General features: G+C 38.0%; 1 protein-coding gene across 1 annotated transcript in view; it reads right to left on the bottom strand.

Annotated features, from left to right (window-relative positions):
• Positions 1–25,884, bottom strand: part of RNF216 (ring finger protein 216) — a 196,629-nt gene that overhangs the window by 82,150 nt on the left and 88,595 nt on the right. The window contains exons 8-13 of the mRNA XM_069084744.1: positions 23,791–23,905; positions 20,976–21,115; positions 16,095–16,145; positions 13,716–13,853; positions 11,874–12,022; positions 10,995–11,073 (exon numbers count right to left, since the gene is read on the bottom strand). Of these exons, the coding sequence (XP_068940845.1) occupies positions 10,995–11,073; positions 11,874–12,022; positions 13,716–13,853; positions 16,095–16,145; positions 20,976–21,115; positions 23,791–23,905 (672 nt within the window). The remainder of the gene's footprint in view (positions 1–10,994; positions 11,074–11,873; positions 12,023–13,715; positions 13,854–16,094; positions 16,146–20,975; positions 21,116–23,790; positions 23,906–25,884) is intronic.

The raw sequence follows: 25,884 nt of genomic DNA, 5'->3' as shown, positions 1-25,884 counted from the left end.
GCTCTGGCAGCTGCAAAAACCCCAGAGACTTGGGACATAGCTCTCTGCAATTTGGAAGCACAGTTCTACCGCAGCAAAGAGCTCAAAAGTCAAGTAATTGGTTGGTAGTATGAGCAAACCCAGAAAGCACAAACAGCACAAACAGCCCAAACAATCCTTTTTTGGGGACAAAAAGGATCAAGGCATGGAGAGGGAGGAAGAAAGCAAAGTCAGAACTCCTGCATATAAAAGCCTCCAAGAAAAATATGAATTGGTTACAGGCCATGGAGGAGCTCAAGAAGGATTTTGAAAATCAAGTAAGAGAAGTGGAGGAAAAAGTGGGAAGAGAAATGAAAATGATGCAAGCAAATCATGAAAAGCAAGTCGACAGCCTGCTAAAGGAGACCCAAAAATACAATGAAGAAAATAACACCTTAAAAAATAGACTAACTCAAATGCAAAAGAGGCCCAAAAAGCCAATGAGGAGAAGAATGCCTTAAAAACCTGAATTTGCCAGATGGAAAAGGAATTTCAAAAATTCACTGGAAAGAATTAATTCCTTCAAAATTAGAATGGAGCAAATGGAAGATAATGACTTCATGAGAAATTAAGATACTATAAAACAGATCCAAACATGAAAAAAGGCAATGTGAAATATTTCACTGGAAAAAACAGTGACCTGGAAAATAGATCCAGGAGAGATAATTTAAAAATTATTGGACTACCAGAAAGCCATGATTAAAAAAAGAGCCTAGGTACCATCTTTCAAGAAACTATCAAGCAAAACTGCTGATATTCTAGAATCAGAGGGCAAAATAGAAATTGAAAGAATTCACCAAAGGCCTCTTGAAAAAGATCCCCAAAAGAAAACTCCTGGGAATATTATAGCCAAATTCCAGAATATCCAGGTCAAGGAGAAAATACCACAAGCAGTCAGGAAGAAACAATCTGAATATTGTGGAAACACAATCAGGATAACACAAGACCTAGCAGCTTCTACATTAAGGGCTTGGAATATGATATTCTGGAGGTCAAAGGAGCTAGGATTAAAACCAAGAATCACCTACCCAGCAAAACTGAGTATAATGCTATAGGGGAAAATTTGGTCATTCAATGAAATAGAGGATTTTCAAGCATTCTTGATGAAAAAACCAGAGCTGAACAGAAAATCTGACTTTCAAATACAAGAAGCAAGAGAAGGTAAACAGGAAAAAGAAATCATAAGGAACTTATTAAAGTTGAACTATTTACATTCCTACATGGAAAAATGATAATTGTAACTCATGAGACTTTTCTCAGTATGAGGATAGCTGAAGGGAATATATATGTATATATACACATATATATGTATGTACGTATAGGAGGGTATATGTGTATGTAAATATATATGTGAGTGTGGGCATATGTATGTTCATGTACACATAGAGGGCACAGGATGAGTTCAAAATGAAGGGATGATATCTAAAAGAAATTAATAGGTGAGGAAGTAATTTATTGGGAGAAGGAGAAAGGGAGAGATAGATTAGGATAAATTATCTCATATGAAAAAGGCAAGACAAAACTGTTACAAAGGAGGGGAAGAGCAGGAAGGTGAAAGGGAATGGGTCAACCTTACTCTGACTGAATTTGGCTTAAGGAAGGAATAACACACACACTCAACTGGGTATCTTACCCTAAAGTAAAGTAGGGGGTAAGGGGATAAAAGGGGGGGATGATAGAAGGGAGGGCAGATTGGGGGAGGGAGTAGTTAGAAGCAAACATTTTTGAAAAGGGACAGGGTCAAAGGAGAAAACAGAATAAATGGGGGGCAGGATAGACTAGAGGAAAATAAAGTGAGTCTTTCACAATATAACTACTATGGAAATAATTTGGGTAACTACACATGTACAACCTATATTGAATTGCTTATCTTCCCAGTGGGGGTGGGTGAGGAGGGAAGAATGGAAAAAATCTGGAACTCAAAGTTTTAAAAACAAATGGGAAATAAGATATATAGGCACTAGGATATAGAAATCCATCTTACCCTACTAGAAAGTTAGGGGGGTGATGGAAAAGGATATAAGAGAGAACAGACTGGGGGAAGGGGTATTCAGTAGGCTTGCTATTTTGGGTTGGGGAGTAGGGGAAAGACAAGGAGAAAAAAAATGTAACTCAAAATCTTGTGGAAATGAAAGTTGAAAACTAAAAATAAGTAAATTTATTTTTAAAAATACTTATGTAAGTATGTATTATGTATATACATACACACGTATATACTGAATAGAAACCTTAGGCCAGAAAGGTCTTTGAAGGCTTATCCAGTCTACTCTTATGGCTTTTAGACTGAGACACAAATGATTTCAGAAAGAATGTATTCTATTTCTAAAGACCTCCAGAGAAAGATTCCACAATCTTTCTCAATTAACCCACATCACTGTGAAATGTGATAGCAGTCATTCCTTGGTTGATAAATAGTCAAAGGATATGAACAAGTGGTTTTCAAAGGAAGAAATCAAGGTAACAACAACCATATGAAAAAACAGAGTAAATCAATAATAATTAGAGAAATGCAAATTAAAGCAATTCCAATTCATGCCCATCAGACTGAAAAGAAGACACAAATGGAAAACGACAAATGTTGAAAGGGCTAAAGGAAAAAAGGCACATGAATCTACTGCTGGTGAAGCTGTGAATTGGTTCAGGTTCAACCATTCTTGAAAGCAATCTGGAATTATGTACCAAAAGTAACTAACCTGTGCATATCCGCTGACCTGGCAATACGACTACTAGGCCTTTACCCCAAAGCGATCAAAGAAAGAGTAAGAGGATTCACAGGTACAGATATTTGTAGCAGCTGTTTTTGTAGTAGCTAAGTCAGAGCACAGCAACTAAAGACTTGTTGAACAAATTATGGCCTATGAATTCCATTACTGGAATACCACTATGCTGTTAAAAAATGTTCATGAAAGGGACAGTTTCAGAGAGACCCGGGAATAAAGGCAGAAACTGATGCAAAGCAAAGTGAATAGAAACAGGAAAATGATTTATACAAGAACAACAATCTTGTAAAGATAAAAAACTTTCAAAGTCTTGGTCACTCTGATCAATAAAATGACCAACCACTATTCTAGAGGTCTGATGATAAGGCATATGGACTCAAGATGAAGCATGAGATGTATTTCTGGACATGGCCAATGTGAAATTTTATTTTGCTTGGTTATATATATTTATTATAAGGGTTTTGTTACTCTATCTCCCAAGAGGGGGAAGTAGAAAAAACAAATGTTTGTCAAACTAAAAAAAAAAAAGGAAAGTAAAATTATTTATAACAATAATAATAATAATAATGCAAAGAATGGTATGATTAGAATCAGAACACTTCTAATCTTGCCTGTCTCTCAGTACCTATCAAAGGTGTAGTCCACAGAACTCGTGTAATGGAAATGCAAATTTAAAGATCTTCCCTGCCCTTAGGCCCTCTGATAGGCTTAAGAGGCTCTGAGAGCCTTCCTTGATTTGAAAATATACTCTGCCTCCTAATAGGCTGAACGTGATCACATGGAGCCTGTGGCAGGAGGCTTGGTTTTCAGGAATGCCCACACGTTGATGCTGTGTGATTGGGCAGTGGGTTAAGAGGGTGGTTACATTATCTGACTCAGGAGAAGGCTATATAATCCCTGATGTGAGGCTTTGCTTTGGGGCTCACTTTGAGAAGTGTGTTCTGTGATTTGATCAGATGAGACTCTGGGAAGCCGTTGTTGAGAGCTCCCTGGCTTTGAAAAACCCAGATGTTGATTTGGTATGGATGTAATGGTTGGACAGTTTGGAAACCTGTCTACTTGATCTGTTTCTCTGTCTTGATAATTCTTTCTGTATACTCTGAAGTTCAGGGTGCTGGCCTTTTTCCCCTGAACTAGGTAAATGATACATATTTGACTGATTAAAGTAAGCTTGTTAACCCATTTTGAGTTGATTTCCTTTAACAAAGCAGATCTAAGAACCTGTGTTGGCAGCCACCTTGGGGACACTGGGGTGCCTGCTGATACAACACGTTTTTGGCTTTTTTTTTTTCCAATGTGTTGATCAACTACACAAATTTTTCCTCTTTTTTTCTATTTTTATCTTTAAAAATTTCTATTTGCTCTATGGGAAAAGCTCTCGGGGAAGAGTGGGAGGGATACTGCAGAAAGCTATGATAAAATAGAAAACATGAAAAAAAAAAACCCTATGCAACCTTGGACAATTCACTAAACTTCTCTGGTCCTCAGTTTCCTGATCTGTAAAATGAGGTTGGACTAGGTGACCTCTGAAGTCCCTTCCAGCTCTAAACATATATGATCATAGTTCACTATCTTGAAATCTTTCTTTAGATCTTTCATAAGCAGGCTATTTCTGCTTTCTCTTGCCTTTCTCTAATACAGATGGAAACTCTAGTGATTGGGCTTTGTTTAAGAACCCTCTAAAGATAAAGACTGACTTATTAAGTTGCCCTTCAGAGAAAGAAAATAGGGTAGTGGATAGAGCACTAGCCCTTGAGTCAAGAAGGTCTGACACCCACTATATTGCTTTGTGACCCTGAATAATCAAATGACTTCTCAGGAGCCCCAGGCAACCAGCATCGAAGACTATAAAGCACAGATCTACACTGGTAGATAGAATTTGTTTATCAAAAGTTGCTTATCACCAAGATCACAGATCTGGCCTAAATGCACACATACGTGCACACACATACACACTCACACACTCTCTTAATCCCTCCATTTCTCTTCACAATGAGTAATCCTAGTTTATTCTCAACTTTTCCATGTAGCTCTTACTTTTCAACATTTTCAAGGCTCTACTGAAAGCTCACCAGATTTTCTCCATTTCTCTTTGGGTAATGGGTCTAACCGATACAATAAGCTATATATACATTTTCTAAATCCATATTTCTTTAGGAAAAAAAAACACACACAGACAGTGCTAGGACACCAGTTCACCCCACCACCACCACAGTACTCTGACTGACTCCATCTTTGGTTGGACAGGCACAGGCTTAGTCCCTCCAACTCAAACAATCCGCATGTTCTGCTCTACCTCCAGATGTATTACCCTTGCATTTGACCTTAGTGAACCTGATTCTTCTTGTTTTCAACCACTGTGCTAATTTACAACAGTGAGTATTTAGTTCTGACTGTACAACTCACATGATGTGACACTGAAGCTCAGCCAGAGAGCACACAAGTATAATTCAGTTTCAAGAGACAGCAGAAAACAGTTCCTTAGGTCTTGAGGTTTCACAGGTCCTAAGGGGAACTAATTACTAATGGTGGCACTGACCAGAGATTATTGATGTATATTCTTCGTGTTCTAACTATGGGGCCTATGAAATGAACACAAAAGACGTCAGAGGACTTAAAAGTCAGGTAGAGATCTTCTTTATTCTCTCTGCCTAGGGAGGTCACCTTCTTAAAAGCAAAAACTAGTCATTTCTTTGGGAGAGCCTTGAAACCTCGACTTCTCAGCTACTATGCACTATTTTGAAAGTGACTTTGCATTCAAACAAGAAATGCAAAAATCACCAAACCCTCAACTTAAATACCATGTTAATTCAGGCTGTGAAATAACCATGCTTAATGCGGTGAGCTGCCCTATAGCATACCATTGCTCTTTCCTCTTTTCACATTCCTTCTTTCTTACACAGACACCCAAAGGGATACAAGTTGCTTCATGCATGTATTATTACCATAGCAACAGTTTCTATTTCAGATTCCCATCTTTCTACTGCCTGGAAATTCTGCAGTGTTTTGTGCTGAGACTGCAAAAAAGGGGTAACACTATCTTCCATTGAGAACACATACAGATTCTGGGAGACCACCAAAAGAATCATTTAAAACATACAAATATGGGATAATTTTGCTGGCACACAGAAATGCAATTTACCTGTGAGGGAAACACATTTATTCTGTGTGTGTGAAAAGAACATGATTAGGGGCTTTATAAATTTTTTTTTAAATAAGGGGAATAAATTCAGCACTTCTTAATGCATCCTATCAATGAGAAAACTGACACATAACAACTCAAGGACAATATTAAATTACTTTAATAATATAAAACGCAGTGGGGAAAAATGGAAACTGAACAAAGGATATGTGGTTTTGAGAAAGACTGGCATTCTCAAAATACACTGGCCACAGCTACAAGGCTCCATTAATGATCCCCACCAGCTGTTTCACAGAAATATAGCCTGTGCATAGGGTCAATCAGGAATGGGCCTGACAGAGGCCAAGTGATGGCCAGAAAACTCTAACTGCTGGGGGTGAGAGTTTCTATTTTAATAAAGTGCTCACATAAGCCTCTTTTAAAGCACATAAAGAGGTTCTTCCTCTAAGTACTCTATGTGGGTTGCAAAAGCAGACAGAATAGATAGTGTGGGAAGGTATGATTGCTGCTAATAAGGCATCAGCTCTTAGAGTTCTTATTGACAATAAAAGGCAGCAGGCAAAGAGTGAAGTCGGACTCTGGAGGGAGAAAGGACAGCATTCATGCCTAGAGATAGCTGAGACTGTTCTCAAAAATTATCCCTAACCCTCCACAAATCACAAATGAGTCACAGCAATAAATCTAGAATTTTACCATTATGTTGAGATTCATGCTGAATTTCTTGTAAGATTTACCACACACTACTGGATCCCAATTTTGAATATCACTTTCTAGGTCCCTAAACCTTACATGGCTGGTGATAGGAGTAGGGCACAACAAAGCAAAGCAGGAATGGAGAATGAGGATCACCAGCATGTTTCATTAGTTCACTTCTTAGGGGGACAAGCAATAAGTAATAGGAGCTAAGGGATAGGAAAGTAACAAGAAGATAGATTATTTACTTGCTACTTCCCCAAGGTCTCCAGGAATAATTCTGTATCTTTGGAAAAGTTAGGAACCATTCAAGTTAAAGCTGTTCAAGTTGCCTACAGTTAGATACCCATACTCTATTACTATTCTCTAAGTGCAAATAACAACAAAGAGTTGTCACTTCTCAAAAAAGATCTTTCTTACACCTAAAATAAAGAATCTACTCCCTCCTTAAGTACAAAAGGTTGGATGGTCAATGTTGACCTATCCTTAGATCCAAAAATCAAGGTTACTTATCAGTAATCTTTTCTCCTTCCTGAAGGGCTCTCTTGAATAGATTAATACTTTAAGGTAATGATGCAGCTCCTCTGGTGAAAAGAACTCCAAAAATGTCAGTGTCTGCCCTTTTCTGTCCTGTATTCTTCAGGAATTCTAGTCTGTACCATGTAACTTCAACATTTACTTCTGAGCTGTCTCAAAGGACAGGAGTGAGACAGGAGCTTTGATTTCCTTAGTATGGTGAGCTAGAGAAACTCTCTACCAATTTAAGTTAGCACCTTCTCTACAAGGTTTAGTCTTAGAGGGCTACAGGGAACAGAGAAGTTAAGTGATTTTCCTGGGGTCACAGAGCCAGTATGTGTCAGAGATAGGATTTGAACACAGGGATTTGCTACTTTAAGGTCAGCATGATTCTTCAAAAAGGGGAGAAATGGGGTCTCTGTTCACTGCCTCCTGGATAGGGCTGGGGAATTATCCATCCTGGAATAGTGGGAGCTGGATTGGGGGAGATAAAGGGCATGAAGAGACTGTACCTACTGAGTCCCTTGGCTCCCATTCAAATCTGGGAAGGGCAGAGGAGGTAGGAGTACAGTATTTTGCTAGGGCTATGAGATACAAAGGTGAATAAGAATGGTGCCTGCCCTTGAGAGTTTAATAAGGGAGGTAACATGTTCAAAAAAGCTGCAATACAACAAAACCAATCAAACCCAATGCAGTACTAAGAGATATGTATATTTTAAAGGACATGAAAATAAAGGTTTACCAGTATATCTCCTGCTATTGTTCTTAAAATAGAAGATTTTCCAACCCCCCAAATTATACTCACAACATTTAACATGGTATATTTTTAACAGGGGGATAATAAACCAAAGTCCTCCAATGGGATAAGAGCTCCTGTGAAGACAAATAGATTAGCTGTATTTCTTAATATGGGAACAAAAAAAGCTGGAAATTGATAAAGGGAGGCAATAAGAGAGACTGAAAAACAAAGACATTTCCACTGAGTACAATCCTTAGAGCTTTGAGGTAAAATTCTATAATTCCTCTTGATGAGAATTTGAAATAGAAACCTGGGGGAAACAAGAGCAGAGGACCCCCTGATGGCATAGCTTAGGATTCACTGGGAAGGCATCTGTAATGTGAGTGGCTTTAACCTTAGCAGCTGACCTCTATGATGCTCACTTAAGGGTGGCAATCTCTTCCATCTTATACAGGCCTGCATTATACAGATCAAATTTCATTACGACTCAGAAAGACTCTCTAATTCTTTTGTTGTTTGCTGGAATTTTTTAACACTGGAAATTTGCCCCTCTAAGTGTGTCATCATCTGATTAAATGAGACAATAGTCTTTCCCTATACAAAAGTAAGGTGGTATAACCTCTGCTACCCAGGGCTCAAAAGGCTATGATGCAGATGGATGCAATGGTCTGACCTCTATAATGGCCCTAAAGTAGTGGTAAACAAAAGGATCACAATCCTAATGCATCTTTGTAAATGTAAAGATATGTGCTTTTTATGGCAGTGAGTTGATTGGCTAGGCTTCAAATTAGCTCCAAACTTCAGTTAACACAGCTGGAGCCAAACTGGCACTAGCAGCTGGTGCAGATTCATTTAAATGCTCTTCACGAGTCCATTCAGTTACTGTAGGCTGCTGGAGATGCCTTTCTTTCAACACAGATCTGCCTACTGCAGATGTTAATATCAGTTACATTTCAATTGTTGTTGGGGGAAATACATCAATGTATCTTAGAAAGGATAGAGTGGGGAAATAAGGAGTGAAGAGTAGGGGAGAGAAAATAAACAAATATGAATATAAACGGTAACAGGAGAGTGTGTGATCACATCAAAGCATCCACATTTCAAATGCAACTTCACAACTGCTCTGCTTAAAATATCTATCCTTGAATATTCTTTCTTATCCACTTGTTTCATTAGCCTTTAAGCTTTTACTCCAGCTCACATACCCCCCCTTTCTCCTCCCCCCCCCAAATTCTACCAACATCATCTCTGAGTTTACATATTAAAGCCACAGTCCCTTTAGGAAGAAAGACTATGGGGAATGATTTCTAACCTGAGAATTTTTTCTCAGTTGCCAGACACATCATCTTCAAACCTTCTAACAACAGCAGTCACATCTCTTTCACCCCACTCAATCCCTCCCAAAAAGCTGAATCTTAGTAAAAAACAAACTGATGAATTCTTTATTTCAAAGCACACAAGGGATCCCAGGAGCCTGACAAAAGCATTCCATCACAGGTAGGAAACAAAGATTCGCATCCTATCTCATCAAGAATTTCTTCTGGGATTTCAGGGAAAGGCTTTTAATTGTTCAGACCCTCTTCTGGATAATGTATTAATAGGAGCTCCTCATCATGCACTAGAACGATAGCCAATCTCATTTGGCAAAATCAGTTTGGGGTTCATTTCTGAAACATTATGAATCTTCAAGGATTAACAGCTGGCCTGAACATCTTGCTAAAGAGTATGTCGCACAAAATTTATGCCACATAAAAGGAAGGTAAAAACATATGCCATGAGAATGTTGACATCTTTGATGTAAGATTCTAAATGCACCTAACTACTTGTTTAGTGCTATGCCCAAAAAGATTCTGTCAATTCTGCTTACATACCAGTGTTTTGATGACACGAATATTTAAAAAATGCCCAATAACTAAACAAAAAAGACAGTATTTGCCTTTAGACATGGAGTGCTACTGCCACCTAGTGGTACTTTCACTCCCATTATGCTCACAAAGAAGGATGAATTGAGTGAAATGTTTTCCTTTAACATAGTTCCTTCCATCAGTTTACACAAACTAAACAATTACAAAAGGAAGATTTTCGAAAAAATCTGAACTGTTAGATTTTCATGGAAGAAAGAATATTATATCTACATCTGAACATGTTATTTTAGAATACTAGAAACAAAATAATGAATGTCATGGTATTCATGAACAATGTGAGTGCTTAATTTAAACCATCCAATAATCCAGCTAATTAAAAAATTAGCTATAGAAGGAATGAGTCAGAGAGGAAAAAAACAATGAATTACAAATATTGGTGATTAATCTCTCTATATGTAAATGTATACATCCCCATTTCAAATCCTTATGAAGTATTCTCCTTGATCTATACTATACTTCCTAGTTCAGATGAGAATATATCTGGTTATACAACTAATCAAAGCAGAATAGAGAAGTTTAATTTTTCTACCTCATTGACTTAACAAATTTTTCTTGCTACAGTTCTCCCAACTAGACCAAAAACCAAGCTTAACCTACACAAAGTAATATGAAGCAAGTCCTAGCAAAACTTCACAAGATTTTCTTGAGAATTCTTAGGATATCTTTAATTAACATGGCAGGTTGAGAGTAGGGAAGAGAAAAGGATTGTGAGAAATGAATAACTTGCTTACTTCTCATTCAATAAACTAATCTTACTCAAATTTTTCAAAAGCTCTGGCTAGACTTTCAAGCTAACAATCTATAGCGGGCAATAAAAACTTTATGACAATCATTACCAGCTTCTTGATGTCAAGACTGAATAAATTTTCCCAAGAGTCTGTGAAAACGGGAGCTATCATTTGGGTTTTGAAATAGGGAGGAGATAAACGCTATCACTATGGCAGAATGCCTTTCTTGAAACAGAGAAACAAAAGTAACTAAAGCCTGCACATTTGACATTATAGTGTCAGCATTTACAGCAGAAGCAAAATCTTACTGCTTTGTGGGTGAAATGTTCCTCATGGCCCCACCCTCAGCTGACTTTTACAAAATACAATTCTTAGTGTACTGAAAAGGAATGACATTCCTTTTGTCTCTGCCCATCAGACAATCAATCACAAGAGTCAGGATGGTAGACGATCATCTTGGCTTTAAAGTGTTAATATGGTTATATTTCTAGAAAAAGATCACAGCTTCCTTACCTTTCTGCAACGAGGATTGGGACAACTGAACCATTTCACTTCATTGTCCAAAAGAGCTGGGAAATTACAGAAGGGACACCTGAAGTCCAAAAGATCATAATGAATATGTGCTCTGAATTTATATTTATTGATAATACAGACTGAACTTGATTTAGCTTCATAAATGCTCATAAAGCTGGGGGGCTAAACAGAATGACTACAGCCATATACACAGTTCACATGCTCTATTACTTGTTATCTTTTGTTTCTTAGGTTAGTCCAGGGTGATGGAATAAATAATTAAGCTTCATGGCACTGTGCTAAGTGCTGGAGGTGGAAAGACAAAATGAAAAAGTCTCTGACCCCCAGAGTTTACATATCACTGGGGAATTAAACAAATAAATAGGCTATTATATGAATATAACTAAATAGATACATAAAACACATCTATCTGTATATTTATCCATACATATCTATATTTGCATACACACACATTTACATGTGTATGTGGAGACAGGGAGGAAAAGAGGGGGGAGAGAGATAAAGAGAGAAAGAGTGAGTGAGTGTGCGTGTGGTGTGTGTAGAAGAGATCACTGGAGGGGTAGAGAGTGAACACTAACTTCAAAGAAAGCTTTCTAAAGAAGATGAAAAAATAAGATGGACCTTAAATGAAGAGGCAGAGGGGTGGAGGGCATGCACTCCAAGACCGGGAACCCAGCCTGGGTAAAGGCTAGAGGGTCAGGCATGCAGGCTAGCTCCCGATGTCTCTGCTCCTCAGCTAAGAGACAGTGAAATGTTGGGGAAGCAAAATAAAAAGCAACTAATGGACAGTCAGGTATTACGATGGCAAAACAGTGGCCATCGTGGTTCCCAGATTAAACCCAATGGATCTGAACTCACCTGACTAGTTCATCTGCACAGGCTGCGGCTACTTCTTCTTCAGCTTTTCGCTCATAGTACTTTCGCAGGATGGTTTCTGGCAACACCTTCTCCAGTTCACTGGTTGGGAAGGAACATGTACAGCTGGCTTCCATGCAGCTGAGCTCTGACTATAATGGTCATAGAAGGAAAAATTAAGGAACTGGTTCAGAATACTAAGTATCAACTACTCAGTAATGTCTTCAGTCAGAATATCTATCTTACAACAATAGCTGACATTTACAATTCATTTTGCAGTTTATCAAATAGGTCATACACATTTATTTATTTGCTCTCCACCACCCAGGGAGGTAACATGATCCTCATTATACAGCTGCTCCAGGAGGCTTGGCTATGAGGCTTGAGCAGTTTCACAAACAGGAAGTGGCAGAGCTGAGATACAAAGCCAGGTTTTCTGAATCCAAATCCAATGCTCTTTCCTCTATATCACAGCTGCCAACAAAAACGACATCCCTAGAGGCAACTAACAAATATCTAACGGTGGACAAGATGATGGCCACAGGTCAGTAAGTAGCAAGAATCAACCGGAGTCCCCAGGAGGTCACTGGCCACCCTCAGAGAGAAGCAGTACTATCTCATCAGCAACCCTGGATACAGGGAGGAAATCACAAAATCGAAGGAAGGCCTTTCAATGAAACAAAGTAATATTTTCATGCCAAAGAGAGCCTTAATCTCTCATGTAACATTTAAAATTTATAAAACTGTTACCAACATGCAGGCTAGTATTAACCAATGAATGACTGTGTAAGTTAGTTTTAACAACAAGAGAATTAATGAAATTCACAGAAATTCATTTCTGAAAAACATGCATTTCATGTTTCAACCTCCTCCAGCCCTAAAATCTTATAAATTTTTATTGGTCTACATTTCATCTTCTTTTGTTTTTCCCACCTGACCCCTAGGCAAAGCTATTTTTTAAAAAGGAGTAAAACAGCCAAACATCAGGTAGCAGCAAAGGGGAAAAGCAAAAGGTCTAAATAACCAATAGCATTGATGATGAGCTCTTGTATAAATAAGGCTGGATTCAAATGTAACTGATACTAAGTAACTCTGCTACTTTGCTCTTGTTCTTAAAACAGTCAAGTTATAATATGACTTAAAAAAAACTGCAACGAAAAAACCAGCACCAGGGGCGGCTAGGTGGCCCAGTGAATAGAGCACCGGCCCTGGAGTCAGGAGGACCTGAGTTCAAATCCGACCTTAGACACTTAACACAAAACTAGCTGTGTGACCTTGGGCAAGTCACTCAACCCCAATTGCCTTGCCTTCCCCCTCCAAAAAAAAAAACAAAACCCAAAACAAAACAAAAGCCCAACACCCTTTCCCATATTATGCTCAAATACATGAAACAGTGCTGTACACAAAATAAGACTGCATAAAGCAATGATGCATCTTAATCCAACCAAAAACATTTGGAAAACACGTACAGAATAAGCATCACTGAATTCTGGCACTTTCATTGTATACAAGCAGAAAATGTTAACTGTTTATAAAGTTCTTTTGGGAGTTCGCTCTAGATGACAACAATGCCTTGTATGTAAAAGGAAAAGGAGGAATCCTGGGCACTGAATTTTAGAGGACTGGTCCTGTGCAGAAGGATCCTATTGCTTGAAAATAAATTTCCACTTTCTCTATGGCCCAAGAGCCCTGCAGATAGGGCCAGAAGCAAGTTTAGGAGCACTACTGTCTACTGTCTCTTCTAAGAATGCCACTTTGTCCCCAAAAGGGTAAAAGGCACTGAATCATTGTGGAACAACTTTTAAATCATCCTTTGGTCCTGAGAGTTACCTTAACACTCCTTACCTTTCCTGAGCCGAAGACTGCCTCTTGGGCATATTTGATTAGGCACTCCTTGCAGAATAAGTGACCATCAACACACTGAGTCAGCTCCTCAAATGCAAATTCTCCATAGCAGCAACGGCACTCTATCATCTGACCATCCTACAATACATAAGCAGAAATTAAATAACCTATCTCCTCACCTTAAGCAGCAAGGGTAGCCATACTTTACTCCAATGCCTAATGCCAATATCTTATTGAATGTCAACTAAAGAAGTCAGAAAACAAAAGCTATTATTAATTCACTGAGATATTCATATCATTCTCAGTTCATCTGGCTCCTATAGTTGCTCGAAGTGACATTTTTACATTATTTTCAATAGTTCTTAGCATGCAAAATCAATTCAAAAACCATTTTTTTTCAAGGTGACATACAAGGTTCTGAGGCTACAACACAAAAAAATGGTTCCTGCCTTCAAAAAGCTTATACTTTACTGTGGGGAATGGAAACAGAAGTACACAGCCATCAAATGTCAGAGATTAGATGTGACCAATTCTTCTTGACTTCAGGTCCAGGCTTCTACCCACTAAACCATGAGGCCTAGATTCCACAATCAAAGTGGCTCAACAAATGGCATCCCAAAGCTCCTTTCCCAAATTGCTTTTTGGCTTATAACAGTGTAACAGGAACCTTACTGCAAATTTCAAAGAGAGTTAATTTGTGATTGGCAAAGATGGAGGATGAAACAGTCCATCCCAGTTCTCTCTCATAACTACTTCCACAAGTAATGAGGAAGAGTACCCAGGTTTTGTAGTAACCAGAAAATCCAAAGAAAACACCACAGGGGGTCATTTTCCCAAGCCAAGTTGATAGATTCAGCTCACAGATAAGCAACCAGAGCAGGGACTGAGACCAGGGGTGGGCCTACTGCTCTGTCACTCTGCCAGGAACTCTGAATCATGGTTTCAGCAGATAGAGCTGAACTAGGACCTGCAAGTGACAAGGGCAAGGACTGCAGAACTCAGATCAAAGGTAAGCCTACTTAAGTTTGCTACTAGGATCCTGCACAGCATCAGCTAATGGGAAGGGGGTGGGAGTGCAGCAACAGCACATGAGGTTAGGGCCTGCCATTATCTACTGGAGCTAGAATTTGCAAACACCCGCAGTTGGGCTGCCCAGATTAAAACCTGGTTGGGGAACCTGAAAAACCTGGAATAGGAGGGCAGTGTCATGCTCTGCCTGAGACTAAACTACTTAGGGCCTACTGAAAGTTTGCAGCTCCATTACATTGAAGAATATGGAAATCAATACTCAGAGAATGCAGCTATAGGAAGCCAGATAATACAGGTCAAGCCCAGACAAGGCCCTAACATTCACTACTAAAGGGTGCAGATCCTAGTCCATAAATAAATAAATAAATAAATGAATGAACATACACACATATACATATATATACACACACACACAAAAATATACATATATAAAGTCCCAATCTAGGACACAAAAGTGGAATACATAAACAAAAGAAGATACTGGAAATAAAGAACTCTCATGAAGCCAGGGACACAAACTCAGAAAAAAAGACCAACTCCAAAATATTTAAAGCAAAGCCTCTGAGAAAAACACAGCTTGGACACAGAGGCAACTAGAATTGCTAGATGAAAGCAAGAGTTTAAAATGAAAAAGTTAATTTTTATTACTCAAAGAGACAGCTTCAGGTCAAGATTAAATAAAGTGTAAGCATAAGTTAAGGAATATTGCTGCTAGTAAGATTCTTATTTTCTTACAAAAGGCCAGGCATGGTAGCCAATAATCTCCTATAACAAATTAACTCTGAAATGGAGGGGCTGAAATGCAACAGAGGGACAACAATGAAAACTAATTTAGGCCCAAATACGTTTTATCCTTTTGCCTCCCCACCCCCCCAAGTGAAATTAACACTTGAATATTGAAAAGGCTTCTTCAACAAGAGCCCCTAAGCAGCTAATCCAAATAATTTGTCTCTTAGGTTTATTATCTTTCTTGCAGTATTAGTTTGAGTGTGGTACAAATCAAGAATTAGAGCAATTTCTGAGTCTGGCCTAGAGCTTAGACCAGTGGTATCAAACTGCCAATGTATATTGTCTTAGAAAATGACAAAATTAACACGATGCTGTACTATATTTTTTATTTATTTTGTTCAGTATTTCTCAATTACATGTTAATCTGGTCGGGGATTCTGCCTTAGTCTCTCAATTCAGTAGAGTGGGGCATGTTAAAATAGAAAAAAATGAATACTCTGTTAAAGTAATTGGTCATGAAAATGCTAGGAAAATCTGAAAGAAGCTATACCCCCAAATAAATAAACAAGCAAATAAAGAAGTAAATTAATTAATTAAAAAGATGACACTTCATGCAATTACCTTTTGATACTGTTCTTCGTTCATTTGCAGGGCAAGCAAAAAGTCAGCATGCTAAAGGGGGGGAAAGAACAGGCTATAACAAACACAACCCACAAGACAATGCAATGAACTATTGCCATTTACTTCATTTAAATATTAACTAGGGTTATTTAAAAAAAAAATTATTCCTGAAGTTACTTTTCTCTATGATACTTATGTTAACTTCTCAGAGCAGTTCAGCCAAAAATCAACCTGGAATTAAGTCCAGAGAATCACTAAAGAAATGGTGAAAACTTGCCAATTATGAAGAGTCCTGACTTTGAAGTCAAGGGACTTGAGTTCAAATGCAGACTTTGCTAGTTAACCATATAACTTCGAGCAAGTCACTTTACCTTCACTGTGCCTCAATTTCTTTATCAGCAAAATGAGGGGGCTGGATCATTTCTAGGGTTGTTTTTAGCCTTAAGTAAGTGATCTTCCACCTGGCAAAAAAGTGAGTAACTGCTCAAAAGTGAACAGAATTGTTAATGATGACTCAATTGAATCAGAGAGCTGGTTTGAATGCAGGGTCATAAAATGGAGATAATCTATGAAATTTTGATTAAAAATCAGACTCTTTTCTCCCTTCCAAATCAAATAAAAATAGATAAGCCTGGTAAAATTTCCTTAGTTAAAACTAAGAATTTATATTTTGAGCTTCTCATTAAAAAATGTAAAGATTCCAAATCAAAACACAATGATACATTCTTTCTGCCTTGTTACGGAATGTGAAATCAAGATGACAGTATACAAGAATAACCAAACTATAGGAATAAATGGTCAGGGACATGATTTCGTCATTAAAGCATTCCTAACAATATATAGAAGCCATCTTTCCCAAAAGTTGGCAACAATGGGCATAGCCCCTATTAGAGGGCAGAAAAAATTTCTAAATATCTAATTTCCTGACCTCCCTACAATACACCTAAGCTATACACACAGTCATGTCCTTGATCTTTCCATCACTTACAAATGATCCACTCCCATGCTGATGATTCAAAAACATTCTTATCTGATCATAATCTTTTACCATTGTCTACAAATTTATGTGTTTTAAACTTAAACCTTGTTCTTCATCTTCATGGGGACCCTCTAAAACCTCCCTCAATATTTTCCTAGGACATCACCCTTGCACTGGTTACATTCTCTTTCCTTCTCAAATATCTACACTATTTTCTATTCTATTCTTAAATCTTTTGCCCCCTTTCCTACTGCCAAATCTGACTACTGTCTCCTACCATCTGCCTGCTTCATGGAGGAAGTCCAACCATGTTGATTGTGTTTACTACAAATTTATATTAACTATTATCAACTAGGAACTCCTGGCAGTAAGCAAATCCCTTTACTCCTGATTCTCTAGTCCACTCACCACAGCACCTGTTACAAATTGTCTCATCTCTTCTCAAGTCTCTCATGCCATTCTCTTTCCCCATCCTCTTAGCTGAGAACCTTACCTCACAACTCACTGAAAAAATGACAACACTTTCCCAAAGCTCCTTCTTCACTTCTCATTTCTCCCCCCACCCCCACTATATCTTCTACTTCAGAGGTAGCCCTTCTTGCCAAGTCTAATTCCTCCCACAAGTACCCTTGATCTCATCTCCTCCAGCAACCTACCTCCACCATCACACCCCTATTCTCTCTTATCTTCAATTTTTCATATGCATCTCCTTCCCTGATGCCCACAAACATGCTCATGTTTCTCCCATCTTCAAAAAACCCTCATCCGATTTTATGATCCCCACATATCTATCCTCCCCTTTAGAATATTTAGTGACCGCTCTCTCTCTTCTCAATCTCTTTGGAACCTACTGAATTCTGGCTTCCATCCTCGTCATTCAACAGAAACTGTTTTCTTCCAATTTACTAATCATCTCAACTGTCAAATCTAATGATGGCTTTTTCTTGATCCTCATCCTTCTTGACCTCTCTGTTAGGTACTGTTGATAAAATTCCTACTGGTTACTCTTTCATTTCTTTGGATTTTTGTGAAACTGTTCTTTTACAGATCTCCTACTTAACTGATTTGAGAAAAATTTTCTTTGCTGGATCTTCAACTTTTTCTTGCTCTCTAAATGCAAGTGTCCCCACCAAGGTTCTGTCTTGGACCACCTCTTTTTTCTCTGTATTTCCCTTGATGAACTCAGATCTAAATGTCTAGCTCTAGTCTCTTTTCTGAGTTCCATTCTGAAATCTGCAATTGCCTATTTAGACATTTAAAACTGGAAGTTCCAGAGACAATTCAACATATCCCAAAATGGAAACATTCTTCTTCCCTTAAATCCTCCCCTCCTCTTCAAAACTTCCCCATTTCTGGTGAAGGCATCACCATTTTTCTAGTCTCCCAAGTTTGTAACCTCTGCATTTTCCTGGACTCCTCATTTTCACTCTTATCAATAAGTTGTTAAATTTGGCTGTATCTCTATAACATTTATAGAACATAAACCCTTCTCTCTATTCACACATATGCCAGCTTAACTCAGGCCCTTTACCTTTTGCCTAGATTATTTCTCAACAGTCTTGTAAGTGATTTTCTTTAAAGTTTCAAGTCTTTTTCCATTCTACTTCATTCTACACACTTGCTGCCAAAGTGGTTTTCCTTAAGCACCTCATTCCCCTAACTCAATAACCACCTGTGATTTTCCATCAATTTTTATATTCAAATAAATTCCTTTGTTGAGTTGCTAGGCCCTTTATAATCTAGCCAACTTATTTTTCTAACTTCAAGGGCCATTACTAACCCTTCCTCATTTTGTGGTCCAGCCAAACCGGTCCTATCTTTGTTCTTCACATACCATCTTTATATGGTCACTGCCCATGCCTACAATGTACTCCCTCCTTACTTCTGAGCTACTGTACCCCTCTCATGAACCAACTTCGATATGAAATCTTACTTACCCTGCCTCCCCATAAAATTAAGTTGTATTGCACTACTTTGTACTTCCTCGCATTTATTCTCCTTATTCTGTATGTATACTCTCTCTCTGTGTCTACTCCATTAAAATGAAAGTTCCTTTTGAAAAGAGATTGTTTCATTTCTTTTATTTGTATCCTCAGAGTTTTAAAAGAGACCCTGGAACTTAAAAGGCATTTAATAAATGCCCACCTGTCTTATGATTAAAAGAAGAAAGGAAGAGGGTGGCTAGGTAGTGAAGTGAATAGAGCACTGGCCCTTGAAGTCAGGAGGACCTGAGTTCAAATCTGACCTCAGACACTTCACACAAGAGCCATGTGACCCTGGGCAAGTCACTTAACTCCAATTGCCCTCCAAAAAGCAAAAAAAAAGAAGAAAGGAGGAGCAAGAGCACAGAGAAGTAATCTGATATAAAGAGGAGGCAAGCTGGCTCCCACTTTCCATTAAGGCGGTGCAGGAGGTGGCATGACCAGTTAGGTTAAGGAGATACTATATATGTGCAAAATGACAACAAAAAAATCTGAAGAAATACATTAGTCAACATTCCCACTGTAAAACCCACACATAAAACACATTGGCAGGGGTGGGGGTCGGGGGGAGCAGGAGCAGGGAGGGGATTCTTGGAGCCCAGCACAGTGTCAGGGCCCCAGAGCTGATGGTAAATAAAGTCTTGCCAACTGATACCAGATTTATTAGGTTTTAAAAGACAAAGAGATTGAATAAAACTCCCCTAAATAGAAAATCAAGGGAACTGAACTGAGATCAGTGATAAATTTGTCAAGCTTTATTTTTCAGTTGCCATTTGAAGTAACTTCTTTTTGTAGTATGTTGAACATATGTAATAATGGGGATGTGTTCTTCTTAAGAAATATTTTAATTTCTTTAAAAAATAGGGTAAGAACAGTTTCCTCATAGATCTTAAGGTCAGTATCAAAAGGCATCTTGCTATGAGGACTAAATCATGTAAGTATTGAAATGTGAAGCTGAAAAGGACCAAAGAGACCACTTAGTACAATCTTCTCATTCTACCAATGAGAAGACTATGTCCACAGATGTGAAGTGAATTGTATGAGGTTATAATGGTTATCAGTGACAGAACTGGGACAAATCCCCAGGTTTCTGACTTCTATTCCGGTGTTCTGTGTCATAAACCACCATAAAGGGACTGCAAACTGGGGCCTTACAGCCAGAATTGGCTTTCTGAGGAAACAGAATATAAATGGAATTTGGGAAGCGTCACACTTAACTCCTTGTAAATAAAACTTATTCTCATTCATATCTGCTAAGAATTCATAATCAGTGCTCATGAGAGAAAAAGAAAACTATAAATAATCCTAAATAGTCTTCTCACCTGTGTTCTGAAAATAAAATCTAAGACAAAAGCCAATTTTCTTATTAGCTTAACAGTCTATATGAATGTCAATTCCTTTGTATCCACAAAAAAAAAAAAGAATATTTTTATTTGAACTTAAGGCAACATAAGGACTAAAACTGAAGATATGAAAAATAGAAAAAAAAGGAAGGAGGATACCTCCCTAACAAATAATCATCTCCATGATCCAAAATGTTGCCAGGTGATAATCTCATCACTCTGCTAAGTTTCCCTATTCTTCCCCTTTCCAGAATTACTTCTCCAGGAGGAGGAAAATGACAGAATCTCAGAACTGTAAGGAATATTAAAGACTTCTAGTTCATCTCCTTTGTTTTATTAGGAAACTGAGGCAAAGGGAAGAGATTTGTTTATTACAGATGTGTCAAATAAAAAGCCTTGTTTAGAACTTGGGTTTCTGCTCCCTTCTTCATCCCAAGTCAAGCACACACATACTACCTACTATGTGTGGTAAGGAACCACAACACTACCCTTCTCACAGTCTGAGTATTGAACAAGTTATCATACCCCACCCCCCTCTCCCACCTTTTATCCCAACCCCCCAGCCCAGAGGTCTCACCTCGGCCATCTCCTTGGCTTTCTTCTCATAAAATTCTTGCTCTTTTCTCACAGGTGGAAGGAGTGAACGTCTCTCATAGGACCTCCAGTGTCGACGTTTATTTTCCAGAAAGAACATCCGCTTTTCTATTTTTACATCACCTAAAGAATAGAAGACAGTGAAAACTTCAGCAAAAGATACAGTGCCAGGAATTTGGGTCTTCATATTGAATTCCTTCCAGTCTGACCCACTCACTCTTTATGCTTCCAGTCAGATCCCCCACTACTTCCTGCTACACATACCCTTGGTTTCAGCCAAACTAGAGCACATGCTGTTCCCAAACCCACTCTGCTCCACTATTGTACCTACTCTCAAATATCACCTTCTCTGTGAATCTTCAACCAAAACTCAGTATGACTTCTCATAGTTGTGCATTTTCTTTGAAACTTTCCTACAGTATTTATTTCTCTTTTATTAGAATCTTAGGGGAGTTATATTGATCTTTGTATTTTCCATAGGGTATAGAGTATTATGACACATGATTAATACCTTTTTAAAGGAATAAAAGTATTCTCCTCTGCTAAATAGAAATTTGTCCTCAAAAGAAAAAAAATCTGCTTCGATTTAGGGAGTTGGCATAGAAGTTTTCAAACCTATGCTAGAAATCAGTGACAAACAATTTATGTGTTTCTGTATTTTTTTCTTTTCCCTTCAGTCACTATCTAGAACATCTAAAACAGCAGTTAACAAGCAATGTGACCACAAAAAATTCCATTTTAAAACTGATCCACTCATATTGATTTATATTTCTATTTTATGCTTTATATAATTCTGCTTTCCTGTTTCTATATGTGAATTTAATACTGCAGTGTTTATATAATTCCCAATGGAGATAACACATGGGCTGAAATATGGTACAATTTAAGATTTAAATTCAATTAAATGTTTCATGAGAAAACCCCACAAGTCACTGTACAATACGTACATCCAAAAACAAAGAGGATGATTATTTTCTTTCCTTAAATAAAGTGACTGGGAAAAACAACTAAGATGAAATTTAGCAAAAATGTAAGTGTAAGTTGCTACATTTAAGTTAAAAGAAAATTATCACAAAGATCTTAGAGAATACTAAGCTTGACAAATTTGTATGGGGAAACTACAAGTTCATTGATTGTCCGTTTTTGTCATGCATACATATGCAGAAAGATTTGAAACACACATTCCAATTTGGAAGAGATCTTAGAGATCATCTAGTCCCGCCCATACTCAACAAGAATCTCGTCTCCTGTACCACAACCTAATAAATGGTCACCTCATCATGACCTCGTTATTTATTCTTTTGAGGAGTGGAGGTGAGAGACAGGAACATGAGAGCAGTCTGAAATACTGAAGGAAGCACTGTCATATGAAACTTCTACAAAAGCCTCATTCCAATGCAGTAAGATGGAGGGAGTAGACCAGGGGCTCCTGACAGCTGCATTAACAGAGCACAAGCTCTGGTAGGTGCTACCAAACCAAAAAGGACCAGCTCAGCTAAGTCTGGAGAAGTTCATCATCAGAAGGTAGACTGCTAAGCAACGATTTTTAAATTTTTCTGAGACAACACATGCAGACTACTGTGGCAGGATTATTTTTGCTCTGCATTGGGGAGGGAGTACCCAAACCAATGGGTACCTTTTGAAGTACTGAAGGCATGTGAAAGAAGGCTTAGATTTACTCTGTGTTGCTCCAGAAGGCAGAATTTTGGCAAGACAAGTGAAAGGCAATAGGAAGTAGATTTTTAAGACCTCTATAAAAATCCAAACTGTACAACTATGGCATGAACCATCTCATAAAGAAGTAAGGCATCAAAAAAAAAAAAAGAAAAAAGAAAAGAAGTAAGGTATTAGCCAGAAAAAGGAGTCAAACAGAGGCTGGATAACCACCTGTCCGAGGTATCATCAAGGGAGTTCTTCAACTGAGAGGGAGGTGATCTCTGAGGTCTCTTCCAACTCCAGGATTCTATACCCTTATAAAGAGTTCCTAATTCTGAATTTCTTTAAAGGAATTATTGTTTTAAGTGTACTTGAAATCATACAAGTCTGGACAGTAACACAGAGGGATCAACTAATAAAAAGGAAAAGGCTCAATGGGAGAAAATGTGTTCAAATATAGCAGTGATTTTGAGGAAAAGGTGGTAAGAAAAAGTCCCCTGTGGCCCCCACCCAGGGAACATGCAACTCAAGGGAAGCTTCCTGTAAATTTTATTAATTTTATATCTTGCAGATGACATGAATCTTTCATTTAGTAAAGAGTTTCCATAGTTTTTTATCCTCAAGAATGAGAGCAATCAAGGAGGCATCTAAAGGGCATGTGTTTTAAAGTCTGTACAGCAGGATTTCTAAACTTAAAAAGTTCCAAAAGTTGGTCTCTCAGGTTCTCAAGTGATTCCTTAGTAATGATGGCTTGTCCATCTAAATTTTTAGCCTGGTATACTATGAGCTCATGGCAGACATTGGAAGCCAGTTTTTTCTGGACCAGAGTCGAACCAAACAGTACCTATTTACATGTGATTTTCTGCCTCACAAAAGGTTCTTTTTCTTGTCAGTATATGCTCCAGGAATGAATAGGAAATACTTGAAATGTTTCCTCAAACTTTCATGTGCCCTTAAAACACCTGTTCCCTATCAGTATTTGACCTTGAAATGAGTTTATGAACAAGGGCTCTTATTCAGGTATATTTGCTAAAGCACCCCACAAAATAGCTACATTTACTTGACTGCTGTGGGTAAATGGATAAGTTCCGCAGAATGGCTTCATACAAGGTAGGAACACTCACACACAGTTTTCCATTTACCTTGTTCAAATTTGAAATCTATGTAAGAATACTGATTCATTTCTTTCCTCTTTTTTCTCTTTCCACTGGCTTCTGGTAATAGCTCCTGCCATTTTTTAATGGCATCAGAAAAGGCCTAAAATTAAAAAATGGAAAAGGTTACTAAACTTAGGCAACTTTCAATTATTCATAGAAATTGGACTGGGAGAGTGGGGAAAGGTCAGGATGAATATGGAAAAATTTAAATGCACATAATCCAAAACCCTCATTTTGACCAAATTTCTTACTAGGGTTACTAAATAGAAACAAAATAAACATGATAGTTTCATCTGTCATCTTCCCAACCATGCTAAAATGCTGACAAAGCAGAGGACTAACCAAAATGAAATGTTAGCTATGGTGGGGGGAAGAGGGAAGTAAGGGAAACAGAGATTTTGATAATAATTCCATTATAAGGAACTCAATGGGATATAAATTGTAATTTAGAATGAAATACTGTTATAACTAAATTGCCAAAAATTAAAACCTACAATTGTTAGAGCTAGAGAAATAAGACTGGCATCCAATTTCTCTGTAATACATCTAAAAATGATGTATTTCAAATGGAGGAGAAGATATAATGTGTGTCTGCCTTTACTCCCACCCCTTTTTCTGCTCTTAGCTCCTAGATTACAGGTTGGGTTTGTATGTGCTATCAGTAATTTCAGGGTCAACTCTTTAGCCTCGAGCAATAATGGGAGATGTGTAGTTTGTTTTGGTTATTCTCCCACCTGCTTTATAAACAACTACTTTGCTCCATCCCAGTAGTCCCCATCCCCAAAGTGAACCCCTTTGAAGTCTATGAGAAAGGCAGTGTGGTATTGTGGAAAAAGTCCTAGTTATGTAATCAGAAGACATGGAGGAATTCAAATCTGGGCTCTGCTATTCACTAATTGTGCAATCTTACTGAAGTTCCAGTTAACTTATCTGGGCCTCAGTTTTCCCATTTGTATATGGGAAGGCTGAACTAGATGATCTCAAGCTCTCTTGAAATTCTAAATTTATAATCCTATAATCAATGTCCTATGTTTACCCTAAATGACAACTGCTCCCTGCTCTGACAACTAATAATTAAGCTTTATGAGTTAAGGGTGTGACTCCCAGGAGTACTTGTACACCTCTTCCCACGTAAATGGTATCCACTTATTTATTGGGGGTAGGGAAAAGGAAAGTCAATACTTCAGCATCATGAAGATTTTTTCCACTTCCAAATTTTTAAACAGATGAGTAATAACATGTAGAAAGATAAAAAATTTACATAATAATACTTTAGAGCTGAGAAAGCATTTTCATACATATAACTTCATCTGATGAGCCTCACCCTGGCCCCACAGGTTGAGAGGGCAGATATTTTTATTTCTTTCTTTCTTTCTTTTAAAAATTTTTTGGAGAGGGGGGAGGGCAATTGGGGTTAAGTGACTTGCCCAAGGTCATACAGCAAGTACGTGTTAAGTGTTAATCTGGATTTGAACTCAGGTCCTCCTGACTCCAGGGCCAGTGCTCTATTCACTGTGCCACCTGGCTGCCCCCACTATTTTCATTTTAAAGAGAAAAGTACAAAGTTACGTGACTTACCCAAGTCATCCCCTCATTAAGTAAAAAATCTAGAATTAGAACACAGTCTTCTGACTCATGGTCCAGAGCTCTTGACTTTTTATTACATAATGCTGCCACTTAACTAAAAGACTATATCCAAAAAGGTAACTGGGTTTTAATTACATAATACCTGCTTTTGTTTCCCTTTTAAAATACTGGGGAAAAATATTTTATGTCAATTACAAAGGAAAAATTTCTAAAATCATTAACAAGTTAGCCAAACTGCTACTTACTAGTCAGAAAACTGTTTATACATAAGACTGAGGACAACAGATCCCCTCCTATCCCACCCTGTTAGTCTTATTTTGATTGATGCCAATTTCTTCCATATAATTCCATATAATTAGAAGGTCTGAACTGTGAACTGAGGGTACCCTTCCCACCTCCAGCTCTTGCTGTGATAGTTATACCAAGACTTCCCTGTGAATCTATTAAGGCTATACCTGTGTCAACATGAGGTAATGTTAGGTCTCAGTTTCC

Source organism: Petaurus breviceps, unplaced genomic scaffold (genome assembly GCF_028583685.1).
Source record: "Petaurus breviceps papuanus isolate PSGF00001 unplaced genomic scaffold, PetGlider_PUasm1.0 175, whole genome shotgun sequence".
NCBI classification, from domain to species: domain Eukaryota; kingdom Metazoa; phylum Chordata; class Mammalia; order Diprotodontia; family Petauridae; genus Petaurus; species Petaurus breviceps.
The sequence above is the reverse complement of the archived record's forward strand: the minus strand, read 5'-3'. Positions and strand labels throughout refer to the sequence as shown.